At 37.7% G+C, this 24,827-nt stretch overlaps 1 protein-coding gene across 6 annotated transcripts in view; it reads right to left on the reverse strand.

The window, feature by feature from the left end:
- The window catches only part of capt (adenylyl cyclase-associated protein 1), a 286,557-nt gene that overhangs the window by 180,420 nt on the left and 81,310 nt on the right, over positions 1–24,827 (reverse strand). The window contains exon 1 of one of the 6 annotated variants that reach the window (XM_090389169.1): positions 23,140–23,671. The exons of 4 other annotated variants lie outside the window; for them this stretch is intronic. In XM_090389169.1, the coding sequence (XP_090245295.1) occupies positions 23,140–23,542 (403 nt within the window). In that variant the 5' untranslated portion in view covers positions 23,543–23,671. Of the gene's footprint in view, positions 1–23,139; positions 23,672–24,827 lie in introns of those variants that run through there. One more of the 6 variants, XM_090389168.1, reaches the window with a different exon arrangement.

Genomic DNA, 24,827 nt, shown 5'->3' on the forward strand with positions numbered 1-24,827 from the left:
GAATGATACTTGTTTCAGAAATTGAATTGTTTTTCGTCTCCCCTGAAAGTTACTTAGTAGATATGTTATATAAAAAAAAAAAAAAAAAAAAAACACATTTATTAAATCTATTAATAAATAATCAGTGCAATGAATTTAAAAGATGTCATAATATATAAAGATTGAGATTTTCTTTTTCAATCAGTGTTCTAATTGCCGCGATTAGGCAATGTTGTTTAGAAAACATTTCAGTTTTGTTAAGAATAAAAATGAACGAGTTATTTCGACTTTTCAGCTAGCATAACCTGCAAATCAGCCCATGCACACATACTCCTACAGCAATGCCAACTACATAACAATTATCATCAGTGATCCTGCTGACACAGAATTCCTTATTTACCGTAGATAAACGAGGAATTGTGTGTTAGCAGGATCACGAATGTTATCATTTTTAAAGTGCTAAATCCAAACTTACCTTTCATTTTCACTTCTCAGCAGGTGGTAAAAATTCCTGAGGTTTCTGGTTAAGATATGCCCCCCTCTTCAAATCACTTGCCTTCTCTTTACTGATTAGCCCTTACAGAAAACCGCAGCGTTTTGTCTCGTACACGCCTTAGTGGTGGTGAATATACATATACAGTATATATAATCAAGATGTGCCAACAAACAATGGTTGTATCATAAATCTTCAGTCCTTATCTAAAACTTGATAAATAAAACGGTGTTTCCAGAGTTTGATTCCATTTGTGATATCAACCGGAAACACCCAATCACAGATACGTTTTCCATGTATGTTTCATTATGGAACTGAACTAAAAACCTTTACAACTAAAAACTTTCCAAAATAAAAATCGTTACAAGCATACTGAAAAAAAATAAAATAAATAAAATAAAATACAATATAATAAAAATAAAATAATGTCCGGTGTATAGTCCATGTGGATATTAGTCTTACTATTCCTGCACTGTATTGTACTGGGTGGTTAGCTGTGCTATATTACGAGAGGAGACACATCACACTAACCAAGGACGTTGACCACAGGTGGCTGTCCCAAATGTGACTTTTGACTGGTGGTTCGTGTGCTGTTGCGCCCACAGAAGTAAGAAATTTTAGTGAGAGACTTTTCCAAAAGGTACAAAAAATAAACTTCAAGAAAAAAAAAGGACTTTGAGAGCCAAAGAAATACATTAAGTCAACCCAGTAATTCTAAAACACTAGCGAATGATGTTTCAAATATTATTGCTAAAAATTCCATCCCTAACATCAGTGGTGAAGTAATAAAGGAGTGTGTAGTTATCTGCATTGGAAATTATTGCTAGCGGCTTACCAGAAAAGCACAGAACTTCAATGACCAACTCTGCAAAAAGTATCCCTATGAGTAATGATACCATTATTTTTCGATTTTATATTTAGAGAATTTTTACTTAAAATTGAAAATTCTGTATTTTTTTCTCTGTCATTGGATGAATATCGATTGTTTCCTCTGTATCACAACTCCTGTTTTGTGCGTTTTTTACAACACGATGGTAACTGAAGAAGAATGAGTGTGTTACCTTTTACTGGTTACGCAACTGGGAAGGAGATATACGAAATAATTATGCAGTTTCTCACATTGCACAAAGTCGATCTCAACAAACTGGTATCCATTGTTACTGATGGTGTACCATCCAGGACAGGAAAACACAAAGGACTTATTACTCATCTTAGTAAAGATGAAAGAGTACCTAGTTTTGTTCACTGTCACTTCATATTGACGTTTTGTGTTCTCAAATGAAAAAAATTAAAATGTAATGACGTCTTGAAGTTATTACAAAGCTGGTTAACCATTTAATCTCAAGGTCGCTAAATAAACAACTCCTAAAGTTATTTTTGGAAGACTTGCAAGCACCCTATTCTGATCTTATTATCCATGCAGAAGTTCGGTAGCTTAATAGTGGGAAAGCACTTTCCAGAATCTGTGAGTTTTTTGAAGAGGTAAAGGCTTTTCTGGTACACAGCAAAAAAGCATAATCTTTTTCCTGCAATTTTTATGCTAACTTCAAGATAACATTTTCAATCATGGTGGATTTTTTCAGCCATCTGAATTGCTTAAATCTGAGACTGCAATAAAAAAAAAAAAAAAAAAAAATCCATTCTTGTCTTATGAGGAAATAATGGGATTCCAGAAAAAGCTTCAACTTTTCCAGAACCAAGTTTCCAAAGAAAATTTGCGTCATTTTTTCTTAAATTAAAAAATGCTTGGCTGAAACAGCTGTCCGCAAATGTCCATCACTCCTTCTAAAAGCACCTGAAAGCCTCAGGTAACCAGTTCAAATACTTAATAAAGCAACTGCTAAATTTCAATTAATGAAGCACCTACTAAGTTCTGAGATTGGATCCACACGATTTTCACTGCAGGTGAAGTAGCAGCCGCTCAATTAGAACTTACTGCACTCCAATCTTCATTAGCGTTAAAGCACCTATTTCAACAAGAACATTTTTCAACATTCTGGGGTTATACTGACTAAGTGCTGCTTCAAAGAAAAGCTTCTAAAGTAACTTGTTATGTTCAGAACAACATATACATGCGAAATTCACTAAAAGATGGGGCGGATGTGTCGAGCCATTATTCATGCGTCTTTGGGGGCGAAAAGTCATTAAATAATTTTATGTTCGATTGAATTCAGGAGTGTGTGTGTGTAATCGCACAGTTGTAAAATTCATTGAGCATCACAGCTCTGTCGATATTTACCTTAAGTTGGCTCTTAGCTAAGAAGCATATTAAATCTAAGACAGTGCATCGGTTGAAACAGTTTGGTGTGATATAAGCACTGGGAAAACAAAATTAAGAATAGGAGTGTGTTATACTCAATGCTGGCCTAATGACTGTGACGAGTACAATGAACAGCTATAGAGAGAAACAGAGTGGGCCAGCAAATCAGAAATTACTGGAATTTGTGAGTTGGTCATTTACACACTAGCAAGAGTTTTGTGAATTTCTTGGATGATTGTTTTCAACAGCATGCTAGAGAGACAACAAGAGAAAGCAGTACTCTTGATCTGGTTATCAGTAATCATTCTTCATGCATTAAAAATTTGCAGGTAAAATACCCACTGGGTGGCAAGCATTCACAGTGTACTAAGTGGAATTTAATTAAAGTCATATCTACTGTCAAAGGTAAAGGCTTTCGTAAGATTGACTGCAGGGGTCTCAGTCAATTTTTAAATACTGTGCATCAGTTTAAATAACTGATGATGTTACTAACAGCATAGCTTTTATTAACAGTAGAAGAATGGGGTTGAATCGCATTAGGCCACTTGTTGTCTATGGCAGCGGTTCTCAAACGTTTTGGTCGCAGGACCCCTTTTACACTATTAAAAATTATTAAGGACCCCAAAGTCTGTCTTAGTATAACGTCTCAGTATTATTATAAAAAATAGTTTTGACCTCGCGAATCCCCAGGGGTCCGCGGACAACACTTTGAGAACCCTGGTCTATGGGTTAACTGTTGATGACCTCGCTCAAGGTTGCGAACAAATTCAATAGGTATTTTGCATCTATATTCACACATGAGGAAATCTTTAGGGCAGGGGATGCCAAAAGTTTATCAAACTAACGAGGAACTAAATGATTTTGTGATAACTGAAAGGAAAGTGGAGGAGAAATTGTTGAAGATGGACATACAAAAAAGCACCTGGAATGGATGGAATCTATCCTTATATTAAGGGAAGCAGCAAAGGAGGTAAGCAAACCCTTAGTCATAATTATGAGAGCATCCTTGGATTGATGGGAGATCCCCAATTCATAAAGGGGAATCAAAAGGCGAAATGAGTAATTACAGACACGTTAGCTTAATGTCTATTCCAGCTAAAATAATGGAATCACAAGTTAAAGAAGGACCATCTGGACAGGAATGCAATTATACCGCAATGACAGCATGAATTTAAGGGGCGGTCTTATCTAACCAATCTGATAGGTTACTATGATGCAGTGAACAGGATGCAAAAATAATTTTGACATGATATACTTGGATTTCAGGAAGACTTTTGATACTGTTGCACAGTATCAAAAGTCTTCCTGAAATCCAAACTGGAGCAATGTGGCATTAAGAGCAAGTTATTGCTATCGATAAAGGGATGGTTAAGTGGAAGAAGACAGAGAAAGAGTAGTTATCAGTGGGCATTGCTCTTCGTGGACTAATATTATTATTGGAGTTCCCTATGCTGGGAACTCCATAGTTATGCTGGGCCCATAGTTATTTACAATATTTATCAATGATATTGATATCAGGCTTAAATGTCTAAGTTTGCAGATGGCACAAAAGTTGGCAGGGTGGTTAACGACAGACATCAGGGTTGCAGACTACTGTAACAAGATCTAGAAAATTTGATCGATGGGCTGAAAAATGGCAGTTGAAGTCTGTATACAGGTCTGGAGGCAACATTTTAGCAAGATCTGCTGGAACGGATGCAGAGAAGGGCAACCAGACTGGCGAAGGGAACAAAACAGTGCTCTTACCTAAAAAGGCTTCAGTTCTGCAAATTAAAGAGTCAAGACTTTAATGGATTCAGTAAGCTGAATCAAACTAATCAAACTAACGAGGCACTTTCCACTTTCTGAGACCACACGAGTGGGCATAAATTCAAGTTGAGGAAGGATGGTTGCAGAATAGAAGAAGTGCAGAAGTTTGACTTCAGCGGGTGGTTGATTGTTGGAAGAGGCTTCTATCTGTGGTTGTGGAAGTGGATGGGTTGAATAAATTTAAGAAAGAACTAGACAAATTCTTAGAGGGTATGGATGGGTGAACTGTGTAGTTTTCTTTTTGGCTGATGCTATATAAGCTTGCTTTCTTGCATCATTTGCAATTACTACTACGTCAGAAGAACGGACATCACCATAGAAGTAGTTAAAATAATGCTACTGTATTAGTCTCCGGTTCGAATCAATCTTGAAACCTGTTGGTTGGTTGGTTTTTTTTTTTTTTTTTTTTTTTTTTTTAAGGAGCATTAGCAACTAAGGCCATATTGCTCCCGGGATATGCGGAGTTAATTCCCTGACCTTTCCGCATCCTCTGTATTTGGTGGTCACGGGCTCGAACCCCGGTCTAATCAAGAAGCGTGTGCTACGCACTGCTGCTCCTGCCCCTGGCTACGGAGGCGCCTAAACCTGTTGGGAGTCGGACCTGCAAAAGCCAGCATACTGATAGTCGACAGAATGACAGAAACGTTCATAGTGAATTCTTGCAGGAAACAAAAAATAAAATGAGGGAGGGCAGCACTGATTTGCAGAATTATTTTAGGATGGAGGTTACTGGTCAGTTATCTGAATATTATTCAACATCCAGTACAAAGCGATAGCGCGCAGCGAAATATAAGAGAAATACAGACAATATTTCCTAAGAGAATAAATGAGTTCTTTGAGAGAGGAGGTTTGGACAAAGGTTTGAGAGAAAGAGAGAGAACGGAAAGGAACGGAATTAATGACATCAGAGATTTGAGCGTAGTTCAGTAGTATAAGTCACTGAAGTGCGAAGTCGCAAGAAGCTGCGCCTTTAAAGCTTAGACTTCTGAGCTCAGCAGGGAGTCAACCAGTGTTCGATAAAGGCAGCGCCGTAGAGGCTATCGTGTCCGAACAAAATGGAGAGGTCATTGCTGAAGCTACGGGTCACAGACTGGGGGGGGGGGAGGACGACTCAGTGAAAATTCTAAGGGTAAAATGCGTGGAATTTAACTTTTTGTTAAAATTCCTTTGGTGAGCGGCAGAAAGAATAATAAAACCTAGTGTCATATTTGGAGATGTTATTCCAACGGATCTACAAAACGAACACAAAAAGTAAATAAATCGAATATCCATATTTAATGTATTCAATAAAAGATAAAGACAGTGAATTTAAAACGTGGCTTTAATGGTACAATATTCAGGGCTGGGAATGTAGGACGATGCGGGTAGTAGCCGTCCCCTAGTTCCAGAACTGTTGTGACCACCTTATACTAATATTACTGGAAATTGAATCAGTTTACCTAGAACTAGGGTAAATAAAGTATACCCCTCCAGTCTATAAGGAGTAGCACCCACTTAGTTCCGATACCCTAACCTTTCCGTCACTAGCAATGTTTCTTTCTCAGAGAGCAAGCCAAGGCTTAGAGAGCAACTAAAGTCATATTGCTCCGTATATACTGTCTGTAAATTGCGTGTGTTCTGTGTCGATTTTCTGTCTGCTGGACGAAACACCCAAGTTTCCGGGAGAAAAAACCATGCTATCCTCCTGAGACCGACTAACTCAGCCACATTGTGAAAAAGGCCCATAAAAATTCCTCCCGTCATCGATGAGACTCCAACTCAGGTCTTTTACACAAGGTGTTGGGAGGACGACGATTCTACGAACTGTGCTACCCACGAGGGCGCCCCCAAGAGAAGAGCTTTTATATAAAAACTATGGTCATATCCAGTGGCCCGTCCACAACTTTTGTTTAAGAATCCGCAATGGTAGCTTTTATTAGCCTCAACACGTAACAGTACAATATATATTAACAAAATGTTCTTAGGACATGATAATACCGCCACGAGTATGAACTCAAAGACACTACAGGACACACAGTCTGTCTGAAATAAAGGGATTCTTGGTACAGTACTAGATTACTCATACTGTATCTGATTGCTCAAATATCTGATGTCATCCGACATGTGAGAAATTTAAAATCTGCATTCATTTCCATATTTCGAGAAACCCTTTACTTATAAAATACTGTCTATTACCAGTGACCCATAGATCAAAAATACCTTATATACGTTTTTTGATAATGATTTAATAAATATATTTTTTTAATTTAATTGACATAAGTATATTACTTATACTTATTTAGAAAAAACATTAATTTATAATGCAGCATAACTGATGTGTGTGGATTAACGTTGTTACAAAGGAGATGTGGCAATAAAGTTACCGGGCTGGTACAATAAAAAGAACACTGTGTTCTTTTTGTTGCACAAAGTGAAGGAGCTCATAAATGGTTTTATTTTTATTCCAAGTAATCACAACCTGATTGAATGCACTTATTGCATACTAAAAGAATCGGCGAAGGTGTCCAAAGAGATGATGTTCAGTTCGGTGTTAAGATTTTTTCTTTATATCCTTAACACTCTGAAATCTTTTTTCTTTGAGGGCAGTTTCACCTTGGAAAAGAAGTCCGCTGATGCCAGATTAGAAGAGTAGGTGAATGGTTGATCTGTACTATGCCATGTTTTGTCAGAAATGTCTTCTTCACAAGTGCGGAATGGGCGGGGCATCGTTGTACAATAAGAATCAGTTGCCTTTTGCTCGAAATTGCAGCCTCACCCAGGAAATGCACTTCAATAGTTTTTGAAGCACCTGTATGTAGAACACACAGCATTGATTCTCTCCCCTTTGGGTACAAATTCCTTGTGAATCGCACCCTGTTTGTCGAAAAACATGATCAGTACAGTCTTGATCGTGGACTTCTGTAAACAAAATTTTTGGGCCTTGGTGATGATTTAAGTAAACTGCACGCTCTGATAATACAGTCGAGGAAATTATGATTGTCTTGATAAGTCCGGGTGAAGTGTGCGCATGATTTACAAATTTAAAAAAGGAGCTGCGAGAAAAACGTTTTGCATTCGTCAGACTAAGTTATTACTATTATTGTTATTAGCTACATGGTGCAAGGAAGCCTGGGGCTTATGCTGCACTAGCCAAAAAAAAAAAAAAAAAAAAATCCCGAGTTACCCTGAGAGAGAGAGAGAGAGAGAGAGAGAGAGAGAGAGAGAGAGAGAGAGAGAGAGTGTCAAAAGTCGAAGTTGTAAAGACATCAGAGGCGAACGAGTGTCAAAAAAACGAGTGACTCAAACGAGTGTCAAAAAATGGCTTCCACCATGTTTTTGAAGAATGGCAGAAACGTTGGAGTAAGTGCATTTCATCAAATGGGAACTACTTGAAAAGGACCATCAATATATGAATGATTAATAAAGGAAAGTTATGAAAAAAAAATTACTCTTTATTGAACAGCCCTCTAAAAAAAAAAAGTCAATTTTAAAGAAAAACAAATGAAAAAATAATTTATTATATTTTTATGCCCTTTATTGTAATACTGTAATTGTTATAATTTCTTTATATATACAGTATATATATATCCCTCAGCTGTCCCTACTTCTTGTTTATTATTCACATTACATTCTTGTAACATTACAACTTTAAATTTTTATGGTTATTGCTTAAAATAAATAAAATTAAATAATCAAACAATAGTTGTATTCATAAGACATAACGCTTAATTTTTTTTTTTTTTTTTTTTTTAAATCACGTAAAGAGAAAGTTGCACTTAAAGTTCAACAAATATGAGGATTATCAGCGTTGAATGAATATCAAGAGGGAGTGGGGTTGAGGGACAGGTATGCCGCATGAAGACTGGATAAGATTTAGGGCCGCGAAAAGAAAAATGATGGAAACCCCTACATTACAACAGAATACCTTCCATATTCCCAAAGAAAAGAAAACACATTAAAATACCTTCCATACTCCCTAAGCAGCTGTTTTCCCATCAGGAAAGTAAAATCCTTATAAATTTCTGCACCCCCCCCCCCCCCAATGCTTCCTTCTCAACTCGCTATATTCTAAATGGAGAAGTACGAGTACTTAGATATCTCATCTTTGGAAAGCAATGTGGAACTGCCAGGAAGAAAATATACAAAAGGCACTGACAATCAAACAAAAATTGGTAGAGATCAATTCTAATACATACTCCAGTACACGGATAAGGTTGTGCCTGTTATCATATGCTGTGGATATCTGTTCGTCAACTTCACTTCACTCCTATAAACCAAAGACGATGATGCTGAGCACAGTACTGGATACTGCGGAGAACGAATGGGGTCATACATCAACCCTTCATAATTATTATTATTATTATTATTAAAATCAGTTTATTTCCCAAAATAACCTTGGGTCACCCCGGGACGGCTCTGTGCCAGAAGGGTGTGAATACAGACTAAGGTGCGAGGAACACAATGTACAATAAACAAGGGTACATTCATGCTCGACCCGAGACTTTTACAGGATTAAATAAACAATAATGTACAAAATATACAGTAATATATATGATTACATGAAGACAGAAAGTCTTTGTCATATACAAATAGGTAAGTTAAAAAAAAAAAATAATCTTTCATTCGGTTTGAACTCCCAACCTTCAACTTTCCTGAGCAGTTCACGAATCTTATACAAGAGCATCAAAGCACCGAAAATGGTCGTTGTGGCTTTGACGGTCTTGTCCTCATCTCCCCAGCCAATATCCCTGCATTCTAAACGGGGCAAAATAAAGACTGCCGATATGTTTGGCAAATATTTCCCACAGTTGCACACATTGTTCAACTTAAATTATGATAGTTTGTTTCAATGTACTATACGTAATACAGAAGAACTAAAATCCGGCAGCCTCTGAAATGAGAGGGGGAGGGAGAGCGAACGAGTGTCTACAGTAAATGTACAGTACACATATATGCATATACTGTATGTAAAAAATTTATTTTCCCTTCCAAACATATCATACTGTGCATAGTATACTGTATTTTGGAAGGAAAAAAGCGTAAAGTTATACACAAGCTTTTCAACGAAGGGTAGAGCGTCTTCGAATGCCTTCCTCGGGCTACTTAATTTTCTTTTAGGCACGACATAGATTAAATACAAATGGATGAGGGTTGCTGAGTAAGCGTTATTTATTTACAATCTAAAAATTCTCATTCGCTAAATAGTAAACGTGTTTAGTGAATCGTTATTTCTGTCCAGGACCGACGAGAGGGGTTCGAGATTGCGGGTTTATAGTATCCATGCCAGGGGCGGATAAATGTAATATTAATAATCGGGGGGGGGGGGGATTTACAATAATAAAAAAGCTATTATTATGTTTTATCTTATTGATTTATTATGTTAGGAATGAATTGTTACTTTTTAACCTTCACATCTACATTTGGCCGCCGCAGCCGAGTGGTCAGGGGCTCGGATGCATATGTACACATGCCTTCAGTGACCCGGGTTCAAGCCCGTGACTGCTGAATGCAGTGCTGTTTCTTGTATTCTCTACCTTGTGAACTCCTCTGATCGTGTGGTCGTCCCAGAGTATAAACAAAAATTTATTATTATTTTTATATATATATATAGACACACAACAGTAATCCATCACTTGTTATCTATGGGTCACTAATCTTGTTCACGAATAGTAACTGGACAACTTCATGGCCTATCAAATTTCTCAATGTCGTTGGAGCGAGGTAAAAATCTCCATCCTGCACAATCATCTGTAATATAATATTCTACGTTAGTGAATGATCAGCGGTTTCTCAGATTCGTCCGTTTTCATAAACATGAGCGCTTGTTTAAAAAACAGAGCGGTTGAAGTTGGAAGGTTCGATGTATGTCTGAAATTATTATACTCTATCCCACCAAGACTTTAATATATGCGCTATTGTATAACATTCTACTGCTCACATAGGCCGCCGTAGCCTAGTGGTCAGGCGCGCGGGTGCATAAGTACACGTGTCTTGAGTGACCGGGGTTCAAGCCCGTGACTACTGAATACGGTGCTGTTTCTTGTAAATCTGTCTATCTTGTGAACTCCTCTGACTGTTTGGTCGTCCCGGAGTATAAACAGAAAATTATTATTATTATTATTACAGTAAACGGGTCGCTTTCAAACGAAACATTAAGTGAAATTTAAACTATTAAAACAAATACAGGTAGTTATCGACTTTACAAGTAAATTCGTTCCTAGAACGCGCGCGTAAAGCGAAAATTCGTAAAGCGGGAATTTATTTCCCATAGACATAATATTAAAAATAAGGGTTACGTTATCAACAATGAAATTAGTTAGCTAATTAGTTTGTTTAAACAATGATTGCTTTATCCAAAGAAATGAAAACGTAGCCTGTAAAATCAAGCAAATTATAATAGAGAAATTATTTATGACTTACAAATGTTAAAGAATAAACATTCTTCATCATCATCGACTAAATGCACACTCGCTGATCACTCATTATTGGCTCGGCACTCGGTCTGTTGCACAAGGAGTCGTTTACTAAATCTTCTCTTTTCTTTATAAATTTCAATAGCATGCATAACCATTTTTTAACGGAACGCACAAATTGCAACTAACAAGATTTGCGCAGAGTAAGAAGTTTACGAAGCTTAAAAAAAAAAAAAAAAAAAGGAATGAAGAGAAGATCCTTAAAATTTATTTATTTTTTTATACGATTGAAGATTTCAGTAAAGGCAAACACATTTCACCATAATAACGTAAAAACTTAAAAATGCAATAACATTGAGTTTACTACCCGTTTATAATTGCTTGCAGTAACAGAAAAGCCCAATAAACCGGAAAGTGCAAATTGTGTTTATTGTTCTGGTCGTGACTTCCAGAAATGTGCTTTAGAAACATATCACAAAGCCATTCAAAATTGGTTCTTATAACAATATGATAACGATGAAAGTGTAGTGCGTTTAATGATTTGAATTGGCAACTAATACAATTTACACTATAAAAACGACCTTTTATGGTCGTTTTTATATAATACAGCAAAAATTTGAACTTCCGAGTTGTTATTGGGTTCACATTACGATGGTAATGGATTAATATCGTAAAGCGGGGTACAATGTATTGTATAGCTACGCGCGTGGCTTGAAATGCGGTAATTATGAATGTTTAACATTCATTTTTTGCAATTAATGTTCATATTTTCGATTTGTTGATACTTGGGGGTAAAAAAAAAAAAAAACCTCGTAAACCGGGGAACTCGTAAAGCGAGAACTGCCTGTACAGTACTTAATAAACATACAGTACTGCACTTGTTTTTATCAAGACTGTAGCGTGATCGGTTGCAAGTGAGTTACTCACATCGTGTTCGAATTCGCGAGATAGCAAAATAAGGTAATATTTACGTATTTTCAATGTTATAAATGCCTTAGTACAGAAACAGGTCACGAAATGTAAAATTTTTGCTCACGAAATTACGTTCGAGGAAATGTAAACGCTAATTATGTTAAGGGTAGGTGTAGTGATGGTGGAGCAGGTAGACTGGCTGAATACAATGATCAAAATTACTTTCAACAAATTTCTGCTGGAAAATAAAGGCAAGAGGTGCAGAAATTAGCCCTTCCTCCTTCTTCCTCCTCAACTTCTATTAGAATAAGAAGCGACCTGGAGCGAGGGGTGTTGGGGGTTTCAGGGACGGATGGCAGTCATCATGGAATAGTTGGGTATATGGGATATGTTAGGGTCGTCTTCTTCTTCTTTGGTCCTTAGCTGGCAGCTGGGGGAGGCGGTTGGCCACGCAACCAGTATGCTGCTGTAGGTGCCGCAGGGTTTCGGACTTGCTCTGTGATGTTCTTCCATACCTTACGATCCATGGCTTCAGTCCTGGCCTGGTTAAGGTCGAGACGTCGGCTCTTCAAGTCATCTTCCACTTGCTTGGCCCACGTTTTCCTAGGCGCAGTCCGTTGGATGCTCCATTGGGTGGGTCGTTGTCTCCAAAGGAGTGTGGATGGTATTCTGTTCGTGCCCATTCTACATACGTGGCCAAACCACCTGAGCCTTCGCTTCTGGATTTGGTCAGCAATGGTTGGTTGCTGTTGGCATCTGGCACGGATGGTATCATTAGTGATGCGGTCGCGAAGAGAGATGCCCAAGATCTGCCGCAGGCATCGCATTTGGAATACCTCAAGTTTGTTCAAATCTAATTTGAGACAAATCCATGTTTCCGATCCGTAAAGAAGAATGGGCAGAATCAAAGTCCGGAAGAGTCGGATTTTAGTCTTTGTGGAAATGTTGGTCCTCTTCCACAGACACCATTTGAGCGAGGCGAACGCAGTGGCCGCCTGTCCAATTCTGCTGTGGATTTCCATGGTGAATGCAACTTTCTTCTCCTGGACCAGCGACCCAAGGTATTTAAAGTCCTGCACTTGCTCGATCTGGACGCCTTCGAGATAGATGGTGGCTTGCGACCCATCTCTTGTCAGGGCCTTTGTCTTACCAGCATTGATCTTCAAACCGTATGGCCGGGCAATGCGGGCAATGTCGTAGAGGATGTCCGTGGCTTCAGCGTATGTTAGGGTAACAAGGAATAGGCATAGGAGCATGTATGCTTGCATGTATACCAATGCTAGAAGTATAGTAAATAAATTTGATGAATTTGAAGTGTTGGTCAAGACATCAAAGGCGGATATTGTTGGGATAGCAGAGACGTGGTGTCACAAAGATAAGGAATGCAGAACTGGAATTTGGGGAGTACAATGTGTACAGAAAGGATAGACAGGACAGAAAGGGAGGGGGTGTTATGCTGTTAATAAAAAAAACAAAATCTAAGGAAGTGCGCCCAGTTAATATAGATGAACAGTGCTCTGTTGAGTCAGTTTGGTGTGAGATAAGCACTGCGAAAGGAAAAATAAGAGTAGGAGTGTGTTATAGGCCTAATGACTTGAATGAGTACAATGAACAATTGTACAGAGAAATAGAGTGGGCCAGTAAATCAGAATGTCTTATAATGGGGGATTTTAACTTCCCAGATATTGACTGGAACTTGTGGGTTGGTCACTCACACACTAGTCAGACTTTTGTGGATTTATTGGATGATTGTTTTCTGCAGCAGCATGTTCGAGAGGCAACCAGAGAAAGTAACACTCTTGATCTGGTTATCAGCAGTGATTATTCGTGTATTAAGAATTTGCAGATAAAGGAACCACTAGGTGGCAGTGATCACAGTGTGCTGAAGTGGGATTTACTCAAAGAGGTAACTACCGTCAGGGGTAAAGGAAAGGGTTTTTGCTTCCGTAAAGGGGAGTACAGTGGTCTCAGACAGTTTTTAAATTCTGTACAGTGGGATCAACTGACGATGTTACAAACAGTAAATTCTAAGTGGGAAGCATTCAAACAATTTATCGTGGAAGCTACTAGACTTTATATACCGATTAAGAAATATCGTTCAAGGTTTAGGCCTAAATGGTTATCAAATGAACTAATGAGACTCGTGACAGAGAAGAAAAATGCATGGGATGCATATAAATTATCAGGTGACGCAGAAGCCTGTGGCAGATATAAGCAAGTCTGTAATCAGGTCACAAAGGAGGTTCGGCAGGCGAAGGCGGATTACGAGAAATCTTTGGCAAAAGATGCTAAGAAAAACAGCAAGGATTTCTTTACTTATATAAACTCTAAAAGGAAGGCGATGAATATGATTGGTCCACTTGACATCGATGGTTCGACTGTTGATGATCCTGCTCAGATAGCAAACAAACTGAATGAGTATTTTGCATCTACATTCACACGTGAGGAATTATTACAATTTGAAAATGGAAGAAGGTTATCAAATTGTAGCAGTGTGCTTAATGATTTTGTAATAACTGAGAGCAAAGTGGAGGAGAAATTGTTGAAGTTAAACATAAGAAAGGCACCTGGGGTGGATGGGATCTATCCAGTTATTTTAAAGGAGGCGGCAAAGCAACTAAGCAAACCCTTAGCCATAATTATGAGAGCATCCTTGGACTCAGGGGAGGTTCCCACGGACTGGAGATGTGCAAATGTGTCCCCAATTCACAAAGGTGGATCGAAGGGTGACACGAGTAATTACAGACCAGTTAGTTTAACTTCTGTTCCGGGTAAAATAATGGAGTCGCTGGTTAAAGATGCACTGCAGGATCATCTAGACAAGACTGCAGCAATAATTCAAACACAGCATGGGTTTGTTAAGGGAAAGTCTTGTCTGACAAATTTGATTGGTTATTATGATGTGGTCACAAAGGAACTGGATGCAAAAAATAATTTTGATATCATATACTTGGATTTCAGGAAAGCTTTTGACACTGTTGCGCATGGAAGACTACTGTACAAATTGGAGAAGAATGGTATTAAGGGTAAGTTGCTACAATGGATAAAAGGATGGTTAAGTAGGAGAAGACAGAGGGTGGTAATCAATGGGTGCTGCTCTTCGTGGACTAATGTTATTAGTGGAGTCCCACAGGGTTCGGTGTTGGGTCCACTGTTGTTTTGTGTATTTATCAATGATATTGATGAAGGTATATCAGGCTTAATGTCGAAGTTTGCAGATGACACAAAGGTTGGCAGGGTTGTTAATGACAGTAATGGCAGTGTGCTACTGCAACAGGATCTAGATAATTTGGGCAGATGGGCTAAGAAGTGGCAACTGAAGTTCAACCTTGACAAATGCAAAGTACTGCATATGGGTAGAAGTAACCCCAGAGAAACGTACCAACTGTGTGGTACTACACTTAAGGTGGTAGAAAATGAAAAAGACCTGGGAGTAATTGTGCAGTCAGATATGAAGTTTTCTGAGCAGTGCAGACAGGTGCTAGGGCGGGTAATGGGGTTTTGTCAATGATATATAGGAATTTTGCTAGCAGGGAAAAGGAGGTGATTGTCGCTCTGTATAAGGCAATGGTCAGGCCACGCCTTGAGTACTGCGTACAGGTCTGGAGGCCTCATTTTAGGAAGGATGTAGATTTGCTTGAGCGTGTACAGAGAAGAGCAACACGATTGGTGAGGGGAATGAAGGGATTCTCTTACCAAGAGAGGCTTAAGTTCTGCAAATTGCAGTGGCTGGAGACTAGGCACCTGCGCGGTGATCTGATTGAGGTGTATAAGGCCTTGAATGGGTTGAGCACACTGAATTCTGATGGGATCCTTCCACTTGTTCAGATTACCAACCTACGGGGACATAAGTTCAAATTAAGAAAGGACAGATGTAGAATAGATGTGCGGAAATTTGCCTTTAGCCAGCGGGTGGTTAATTGCTGGAACAAACTTCCATCTGTCGTTGTGGAAGTTGATAGGTTAAATAAATTTAAGGAGGAACTGGATAGGCATTTGGAGGGAATGGTGTGATTTTTTTTTTTTTTTTTTGGCTGATGCTGCATAAGCTCCTACACTTGCTTTCTTGCATCATGTGCCACTACTACTACTACTACCACCACCATCAATCAGTAGTATAGCGAGGGTTTACGTTTGCTGATAGAAAAGGGCCCCAATAATTCAAATAACGTGCATTTTTTTTTTTTTTTTTTTTTTTACTGCTATGATTCCTCCCCCTTGTAAAATCCTGGCAACCGTGTTGACAATGACGCTTACAGAATGTGTTCTCATTTCTTTCACCTGAAAAATATGCCAAGATAAGTACCTCCAGATAAATAATTTATCAGGAGGCAAAACGTCAAGCAAAAAATGGCCAGTGGGGTCGTTTGCGAGCTGAGACTTGTATAAAGCCATGATTACATTCTTCACCCCACATACTGGTTTATTTATTGCTAATTATACAGTAAAGTTATTTATATACATTGAGTGACAACTTCATTAGATACACCTACTTAATAGCAAGTACAGTAGTCCCCTAACAGCCCCAGAACTGTCTTGATTAGTTGTGAACTGAATGAGGTGTTGAAAGAGTGCCACAGGGATGCTAATCCATGTTGACTAAAGTGCTTCCCACAGCTGTTGGAAACTGAATGGTTGCGAATCTCTAATATGAAGAGCTCGTTCCATCTCATACCAGAGGTGCTGAATTGTATTGAGATCTGATGAGTGGGAAGACCGGTCATCAGATATCAATCCAAGGCTGAATTCACTCATGTTTCCATAACCAGATCTGTACAATTCTGTCCTTGCAACATGCTGCATTATCCTGTTGGAAAAATTTATACGCAGATAGATACACTACAGCTATGAGGGGATACACCTAGTCGGAAACGAACTTCCAAATCACTTTTGGCATCCAAATATTGCTCCACTGGTATTAAGGAACCCAATTTGTACCACTATATTGACATGACCAGCCTGTATTGTTCATATTTGGATGGGTCACTGGACTCAAGCTATTTTCATCATTCTGGTCTTCCCATAACAGTAAACATCAGGAACTGGGATTCATCAGACCAGACGTTTTTCTAATTTTACGCTGTCTAGCGTTGATGTTCCTGAGCCCAGTGTAACCCCACCTTCTTGTTTTTTGCTAACAGAAGTAGAAAAAAGGTTCAGACGTCGGCTGCCATATCCTATCCGTGACAAGGTACGAAGAGTAGTGTGTTCTAAAATTCCTCTTTGGTTACTACTGTTGTACTGTGTAGTCCTGTCATGTGCCCCTGCACAAGCCTTGTCAGCTAACCTGGCTTCTAGCATAAACAAGCGTTTTCGACAACAGGATGGTCGTTTAATGGAATTTACTGAACGAACCTCGATATATGTTAGACACGTTCGTACGTGAATATCTCGGCGGGATTGTAGTTTTCGAGATGCTCATACAGACTACCCTGTCACGTTCAAAGTCACTTAAGTCATGCCACTTTCGCATCGTACACATACACGGCATCCCTTAAGTATCCGCCCACCTTCTTTATATCGCATGGTACGAACACTGAAGGCGCTCCATTTCATGAAAGGGGTAGGTGTAGCAAATAACGTGATCACACATAACTAACAATAAATTAGGAGTTACTAACGTAACTGGCCACACTTTGTTTACAGTCCTCCATTAATTAGCAATTAAAACTGACTAAGAATTTGAGCATATTGGACATTTATATACTGACAGATGTCAAACTCAGCAGGCTATGGGAGTGTAACAGTGCAGTTAATCTGTAGTATACAAAGTATTGGATGGAATATCGAATCTAACTCTCTGACACAGTCAATTCATACTCTGGTCGTGGTAGTTCTGTCAGAAGAACGTAAAGTTGAAATATGGTAGTGTGAAAAGGGAGTAAACGCCCGTCTGATGCGTAGCATATTGTGCAGTGTGCCAAAAACCCCGCAAATGACTCAGATTTGGTATCCGGTTAAGAATACAGTCGGAAGTTTCCCGAAGAAGTCTCTGGATGAGTTATGTAACGTGTACAAATATATTTAATGAATTTGTTAAAAGTTGGAGGGAATATTCGCAATAAATGAAAAAATCATAAGCGCGATGCTTTTAATAAAGGAATATTCAGACATATAATAAAAAAAATTCTCGGTAGAATAAACTTTTATCGAGGGATGCGTATTTCCTGCAGTTTAATACTATTCAGTGTAAATGAAGGGAAGAAATCTTTAAAACGCAATATTTATGGAAAAATGCCAGAGCACTTTGAATAGCAACCTGCCCCTCACTGCAAAAACTGGTTGAATTAATGATAACATTCACTGTGGATTTTTTTTTTTTTTTTTTTTTGTCTTGGAGAAAAGACGTCTAATGCAAATGTGAAAGTTGAACAACAAGTGCAAGATTGTTTCCCTTTAGGAAAATCTGCAATAGAAAAGCTTTTCGTGATAGCAGAGACGCAAAGAGAAATCAGAAATCACCTATTTGCGAATATTATATAAAGAAATCGAAAGTTATCTCAAATCTGTGATGGGGGGGGGGATTTAACATTTTCTAGATGAAGTGGAACATACTGTATTGGGATCATTACTGGTTTCACTGGAATGAGATTGCAGTAACACCGAATTCAGGGAAAACCATAATACGAATATATATTATTATACAGTATGTAACTATATTTATTAATACTATTTAGAATTTCATAATAACATAAATTAATACGCTATTTATATTACTGTACAACATTGTTATATCACACGTAACAAAGGTTGTGTGAATTGTATATACTGTAGTATGAATAAATGTGGATTAAACATATCAATAAACAATTTATACATTTCAATTTTTAATTGAATTTTAAACTGATACTTTACTAAATCATTGATTTCTTCATGTCATTGATTATCATGTCAATTCTGTTGAAAGTCTAGTAAATTTGAAAAAAAATTGAAGTTGTTATAAGAACGTGTGTTTAAACATCAGCAGGCAAAGAAACAGTAACGAATGACCGTTAAGGGTTGATGTCTTTAACACAGTGGTTTCAACTGGGGGTTCGGCGGCACCTTAGGGCGGCGCAACAACATTCCAGGGGTGCCACGTAATTTGGGTTTAAGTTACTTACACTTATTATTTTTAAATTTATGTTTATTTCATTATAAAAAGGTGTACAGTATCTTTTTAATTTTGTGGTGATCTATAATTGATGTTTACTTAGTATACCTCTATACAAAGAATAAAATTATATACTGTATATATATATAATTTGTATTATGAAATGTAATTTTTATAATTATATTATTGTAATAAATATCATATAACATTTTTTTAATATTAGATAGATAGATAGAGAGAGAAAAAGAAAGAAAGAAAATTGAGTAGGGGTGCCGCAAAATAAAATTAATTACTTAGGGGTGCCGTTATTAAAAAAAGGTTGAAAACCACTGCTTTAACATGAGTAAGGCGTCGTCATACGAGAAGGGGTTACATCACAGGGTTGTTAGAAGCTGGATGGTCAACAAGGAAAATCGCTGTTCGTGTGGGTCGTGATACCGAATGGTTAGCCGCTGATGACAACAATAAGTGCAGGAGGGTACTAGACGCGTTGTCACAAAGCTCTGGTGGCATCAGAAGAACGTAAGAACGGATGATTGAATAATACAATAGCGACAGGAAACGGATCCATCACACTGCCTGATTCCAACAGCATTATCTGCGCCTATGTCAGTGACCACGATTAACATACGACTGCCTTCTCATCGTCTTTTGCCTTTTCCACCTCTTACGCGATCCCATCGTGGTCAGCGTCTGCAATGTAAAGAAGAGAAGTGTTCTGCGGGACAAGGATGGTATCCTGTGGCAAGATACATTGCCTCTGAAGACCGAGGCAATCCGGTCTGTACCAGGAAAAGACATACAAAGCTAACATTCAAAATCATGGTATTGTGGGGGGGGGCATAAGTTATAACAGCCATTTCATCTTTGGTCATTATTGATGAGACATCAATAGGCAATATACAGTATGTTGAAGCTATGAAGTAGTGGGCAGAATCGAATATGATATAAAAATGGCCGTGCGTGTATACATTTCTATTTTGTTATCTTCTCTCGATTATGCCCATCAATAGTTGAAACCATTCTAAGCTTGTTTTTTTATCATTAATCTTCCTATTAAATCCACTAATTTAATAGGAAGATAATGAAACGCTTCAAAAGGCTCTTTTCTTTCTAAGCTCCACTCAAAAAGCTCTTTTCTATTTTGTTATCCTCTCTCGATTATGCCCATCAATAGTTGAAACCATTCTAAGCTAGTTTTTTTGCTCCACTCAAAAAGCTCTTTTCCAGCAGGCCAATGCCCGCCCACATACGACTCTCAACATCTTACCACGTGATGTAGTCATGCTTCCTTGGCCTGCACGTTCATAAGATCTGTTGCCCATCAAATACATTTGAGATATGATGGAGAATTCACCGACCTCCGCCTAAATCCCCTACCAATGTTGGTCAACACTTGGCACAGTGTACAAGTGCAGGAAGAATGGCAAATGTTCGCCAAGATGACTTTCAACTTCCGGCCTAGACGTTTGGCCACTTGCACTGCTGTTCAAGCAGGCGGTACAGCCTGCTGATGTGCACAGCATTTCGTAAATAAATACTTCTGAATTGATACCCAAAATAATCAATTCTTCTCTGCATTGATATGTCACTCCACTCTTAACTCAAAACATGGGATAATTTCAGCGACGAGCAGTATATAAAAATTCTCATAATAAAAACATTTCTTATTAAAATTACCTTTACTAACTGTAGTAGAATCGAGATAAGTAATCCAATGTTCAGCTGAAAGCAGAGACGAGCCGGTTAATCGTACTTGATTTATGGAAAACTATTCTTTTATTATTATTATTATTATTATTTGTAGTTTTGGAAAACTGCTTTCAGCTGACATGGGTAATAACTGCAGAAGGTATAGCGCATGTGGCGTAGAATTAATTATGCTTGCCGATGAAATTAATTTAGAGATCAACCGTAATGAGAAGTGGACTTTCGAAAATTTTCCCCCCTCCAAAATACCAACTTTGTAAATACAGTATTTGGAATTTACTGAATTTTATGACATTCTGTGGAAGCCAACTAATTCACAGATTAATAATTTCGTTAATTTTGTTGCAGTCGACTACAACAGCATGAGCAAATGAACGATTATGACAATGTCGTATTGAATGGATTATTATTTAAGAGTTGACAATTCTTTCTGCTAGCACTTGCTGAAATTGAAATGCTATTTTATGCTCCATGGGGAACTATAAGGCGAATTCAAGGACTGATACATAGCATTCGGTGTGAATATATAAGCTTGGTACCTTGCATCATTTGCCACTACTGATACTAGTACTAACAAGTTAGTGTAAACAGAGCGTTAATTTTAGGCGCGTTGGCAAATAATTCATGATTTATAACAAAAAAAAAAAAAAAAAAAAACAGCAAAAGGCATCCACCACACTGCTGATTCATTCTTCCAACCAGCGCATGGTAACAAACATAATATAAAATGCTTCAGCTACAATATACGGTATATGGATAGCCTATGTGATATGCATGAAAAAAAAACAAAAAAAAAAAACCATTAGTAGATTCGTTACTGGCTAGATTTCAAAGAAATTTTGGTGTGCCTCGTCAAATTTTTTATAAGGCTTAAATATAAAATTTCACGAGCCTCCATCTACTAGTAGTTAAGTTATTACACGTGGACGGACGGATGAGCACATGGATACGGTGAAGCCAATAGGCGCATTATGCATGTTTAACATGCAAATTTATGCATAACGAGCTTGTTTACCGATAGATAGTTTTTAGTTTTTTTTTTTTTTTTTTGTGGTTTTAATACAGATGTTAGTTTCAACCAGGGGATAAACCTAACAATTTGACATTCTTAAAAATGAAAAGGCATTTTTAAAAATACACTTAGATACTTCAGTCTGCTATCGAAGGTAAAGTTTTTCAGCTGTCAACAATAGGCTCATTTACATACACTTACATACACATTTCCACAAATACACGATATGGGTATAAGCGACAAAACTCTAGTGCCTTTCAAACAGTAATTTGAATTTGTCAATTAATATATTTTCCGAATTTTGCACACACTCCCCCTTTTAACTGTACGTGTTCGCCTTCGCACTGTACCTTTTCGCCAAACTGGCTATTTTCCAAAGAAACCCATAGGAGAAAAGTAGAAAAGTCTAGGTATATTTTCAAGCCATAGAAAATGCCAACTCAAATATTCACAACGAGATTTCCAAGTGATAACAATCATATATAGAACATTTGAATACGATAGGCTACTACTGAACAAATACTAGTTTTATTAACCGGAACGTGTTCCCTTTAACATCGAGATTTTTTGTCTTTAGTAATACAAACTGTAGTTAACACGTTTTTCGCCAGTTTGACCACTTAAGGTCTAAATCGCTTGTTTGTAGGCAGAAAAACTAGAGGAAATTACCTTAAGTATATCCACCGAAACCAGTTCTCACTCGTATCTTTCCGGCAGACGAGACGTCTGTATACTAAGCTGCAGAGCAGAAAGTTTACCATGGTAACGAATTGTTGAAAAGATGCTCAGAGTAATCAATCATTCCGGAAGAGATGAGAGAAAAAGAAAAGGAGAGGAGATAAAAAAAAAAAAAAAAATCCACTAATTTAATAGGAAAATAATAAAACGCTTCAAACACTGTTTCAAAGTTTAGTAATATTTAAGAAAACTTAAGTTTTCTAAATTTAGAAAACTTTAGAACAAATTTCTACACAGTATTGTGATTAGACTTGTAATTTTCAAATAAGTTTAATCCACTTACAAAAGTAATTGTTATGAAGTAAATAATCATGATAACATTTAAGGCTAGTACAGCATATTTATGAACAGAATTTAAAAACTGTTGTTAGGGTATCGAGAGAGAAGGGGGGGGGGGGGAGGATCGATAGCAACGATTTTTCATTCTATTTATTTTTCACTATTTTATTTCCGTTTTATATGCGTCTATTTTTATTAACTAACGTCAATTTGTACACTTCTAATATCGAAACCATTCCCGCCAATCAGAGCAGTTCAGTTTTATTCCTGAATCTGAAATTTAATCCAACTACTAAAATTAGGCCTGCAAGCAAAAAAAAAAAAAAAAAGTTCTCCTTAAATAGTCTCTATAAATGAAGGAAAAGAAACAATATTAACTACGAATCCACTCTTAAACGTAAACAAGAAACCAGCTATGGATAATACATTTAAAATATTCAACCTAGGAAACATATTAGTTACCTTTTTTGTATTTTCTTTCTGAAATATCTGCAGCAACTAATTCCTGGTTATCTTCTTTCGAAACTTGGGTTCCATTAACTTCGCTGTCTTTTTTAGGACTGTCCGAAGATACAATGTCCCGGGAAATCTCATTCCCAAAATCATGCACACTGGCTGTGATTAAACTTTCATCTTTCAGTTCTGCAGATGTTCTCCTCTGTTGGTGTAATACTTGTCTCTCCTGTAGGAGTTTTTCTTGTAATTTCCCTTCTCTTATATCCGCTCCGTCATCTTTCTGGGACACTACAACGCCAAGTCGGCTGCCTTCGGGGGTTAACTTCTGAACATCTGTCAGTTCGGCAGCGCACTCACCCTCAGCGAATTCCGCTTCGGACTTGGCATTAGCACACCAACAACAGGACATTCTCGCACGAGTGTATTATACTAAACTACCCCATTGCTGCGAAGGAGAACTGCTCATTCTTTCCTACGCCTCGAAAATTTTAACAGCAATGGGCAGTCTAAGCAGAATCCCTTCATCGCGAACGTTACGGCTAAAAATATCTCCCTTACGGATTATTCGACCTACAGCATGCAGCGTCCATGCGCTCATACTGCGTCTGTGTAATATAGAGCACATGACTGGTCCGTTTAAAATGCCATCAGCTATTGCTACTCAATGAGATTCGATGAATGCATCCTACTCGCTCTGGGAGATATAACGAGCACCACATTTGTTACAACTTTTGACCACTGATGCGTGATAATCCTGCTTATCACCTGCCACTTATACAGCACTTTTACGGTTCACGACATTCGCTTTTTTTCTCTCTCTCTCTCTCTCTCTCTCTCTCTCCCCTTCCAGTAACTACACGCATTTCGGAACAGGCGGATACTTAACTTAGGCTTTTAAATAACTTTTGAATGTCATAAATTTTGCCTTATTTGAAGAAAATTTCCAAAGAATATAATATTTCTTAATGTTTTAAAGAACTTTTGTTGATATTATTATTAAATAATGCGCACCTTTAGCTGTTTTTAAAAGGTAATGGAAAAAGATACGATATTAAATTTTAACAATAAATGTCTGTTTTTTTTTTTTTTTTTTTTTTTTTCCTTAGGCTGGTACAGTCCAAAACAGCTGAGATTTAGCAGGTCGTTTACAGTTTGTTTTTCTAACCGATTCAATCCATCATTTAAAAATTCACTGTTTCTTCAAAATACAGTATTACTATATTTTTGGTTAAGATAGCAAGTGAGAGAGAAAAAAAAAAAGAAGAGGAACAAAGGAAGAAAGAGCCAGTCAAAGTATTGCTTAAAAAACCAAATGGAATAAAATAAAAGAATCATTAAGGCTTAGCAGAATGGATGAAGCTCCTTGTGCCAGTGAAAATAACATCCCTGGCCGCTATTATTGCAAATACAGAGCAATCACGTTTGAGAGATTCATTCTTTAAAATAGCAAATATTAAAAAATTCTTTTTAATAAGACAGAGAAGAGGCGTAACTACAGTTGATGGCGCCCCTTGAAAACCGTTCTTTAAAAAAACCATAAAAATGGCGTCCCCCAAATTTGGCGCCAAGGGCACGTGCCTCACCTGTCTCACTCTAGTTACGCCACTGAGGCAGAGGCATTAAAAAAATATAAAAATTAGAAAAAAAAAAGTTAAACGGTGTACTAAGAGAGAACACGATATGGTGACAATTAT

This window comes from Mastigoproctus giganteus, chromosome 14 (genome assembly GCF_048544385.1).
Source record: "Mastigoproctus giganteus isolate SK-2022 chromosome 14, ASM4854438v1, whole genome shotgun sequence".
Lineage (NCBI taxonomy): Eukaryota > Metazoa > Arthropoda > Arachnida > Uropygi > Thelyphonidae > Mastigoproctus > Mastigoproctus giganteus.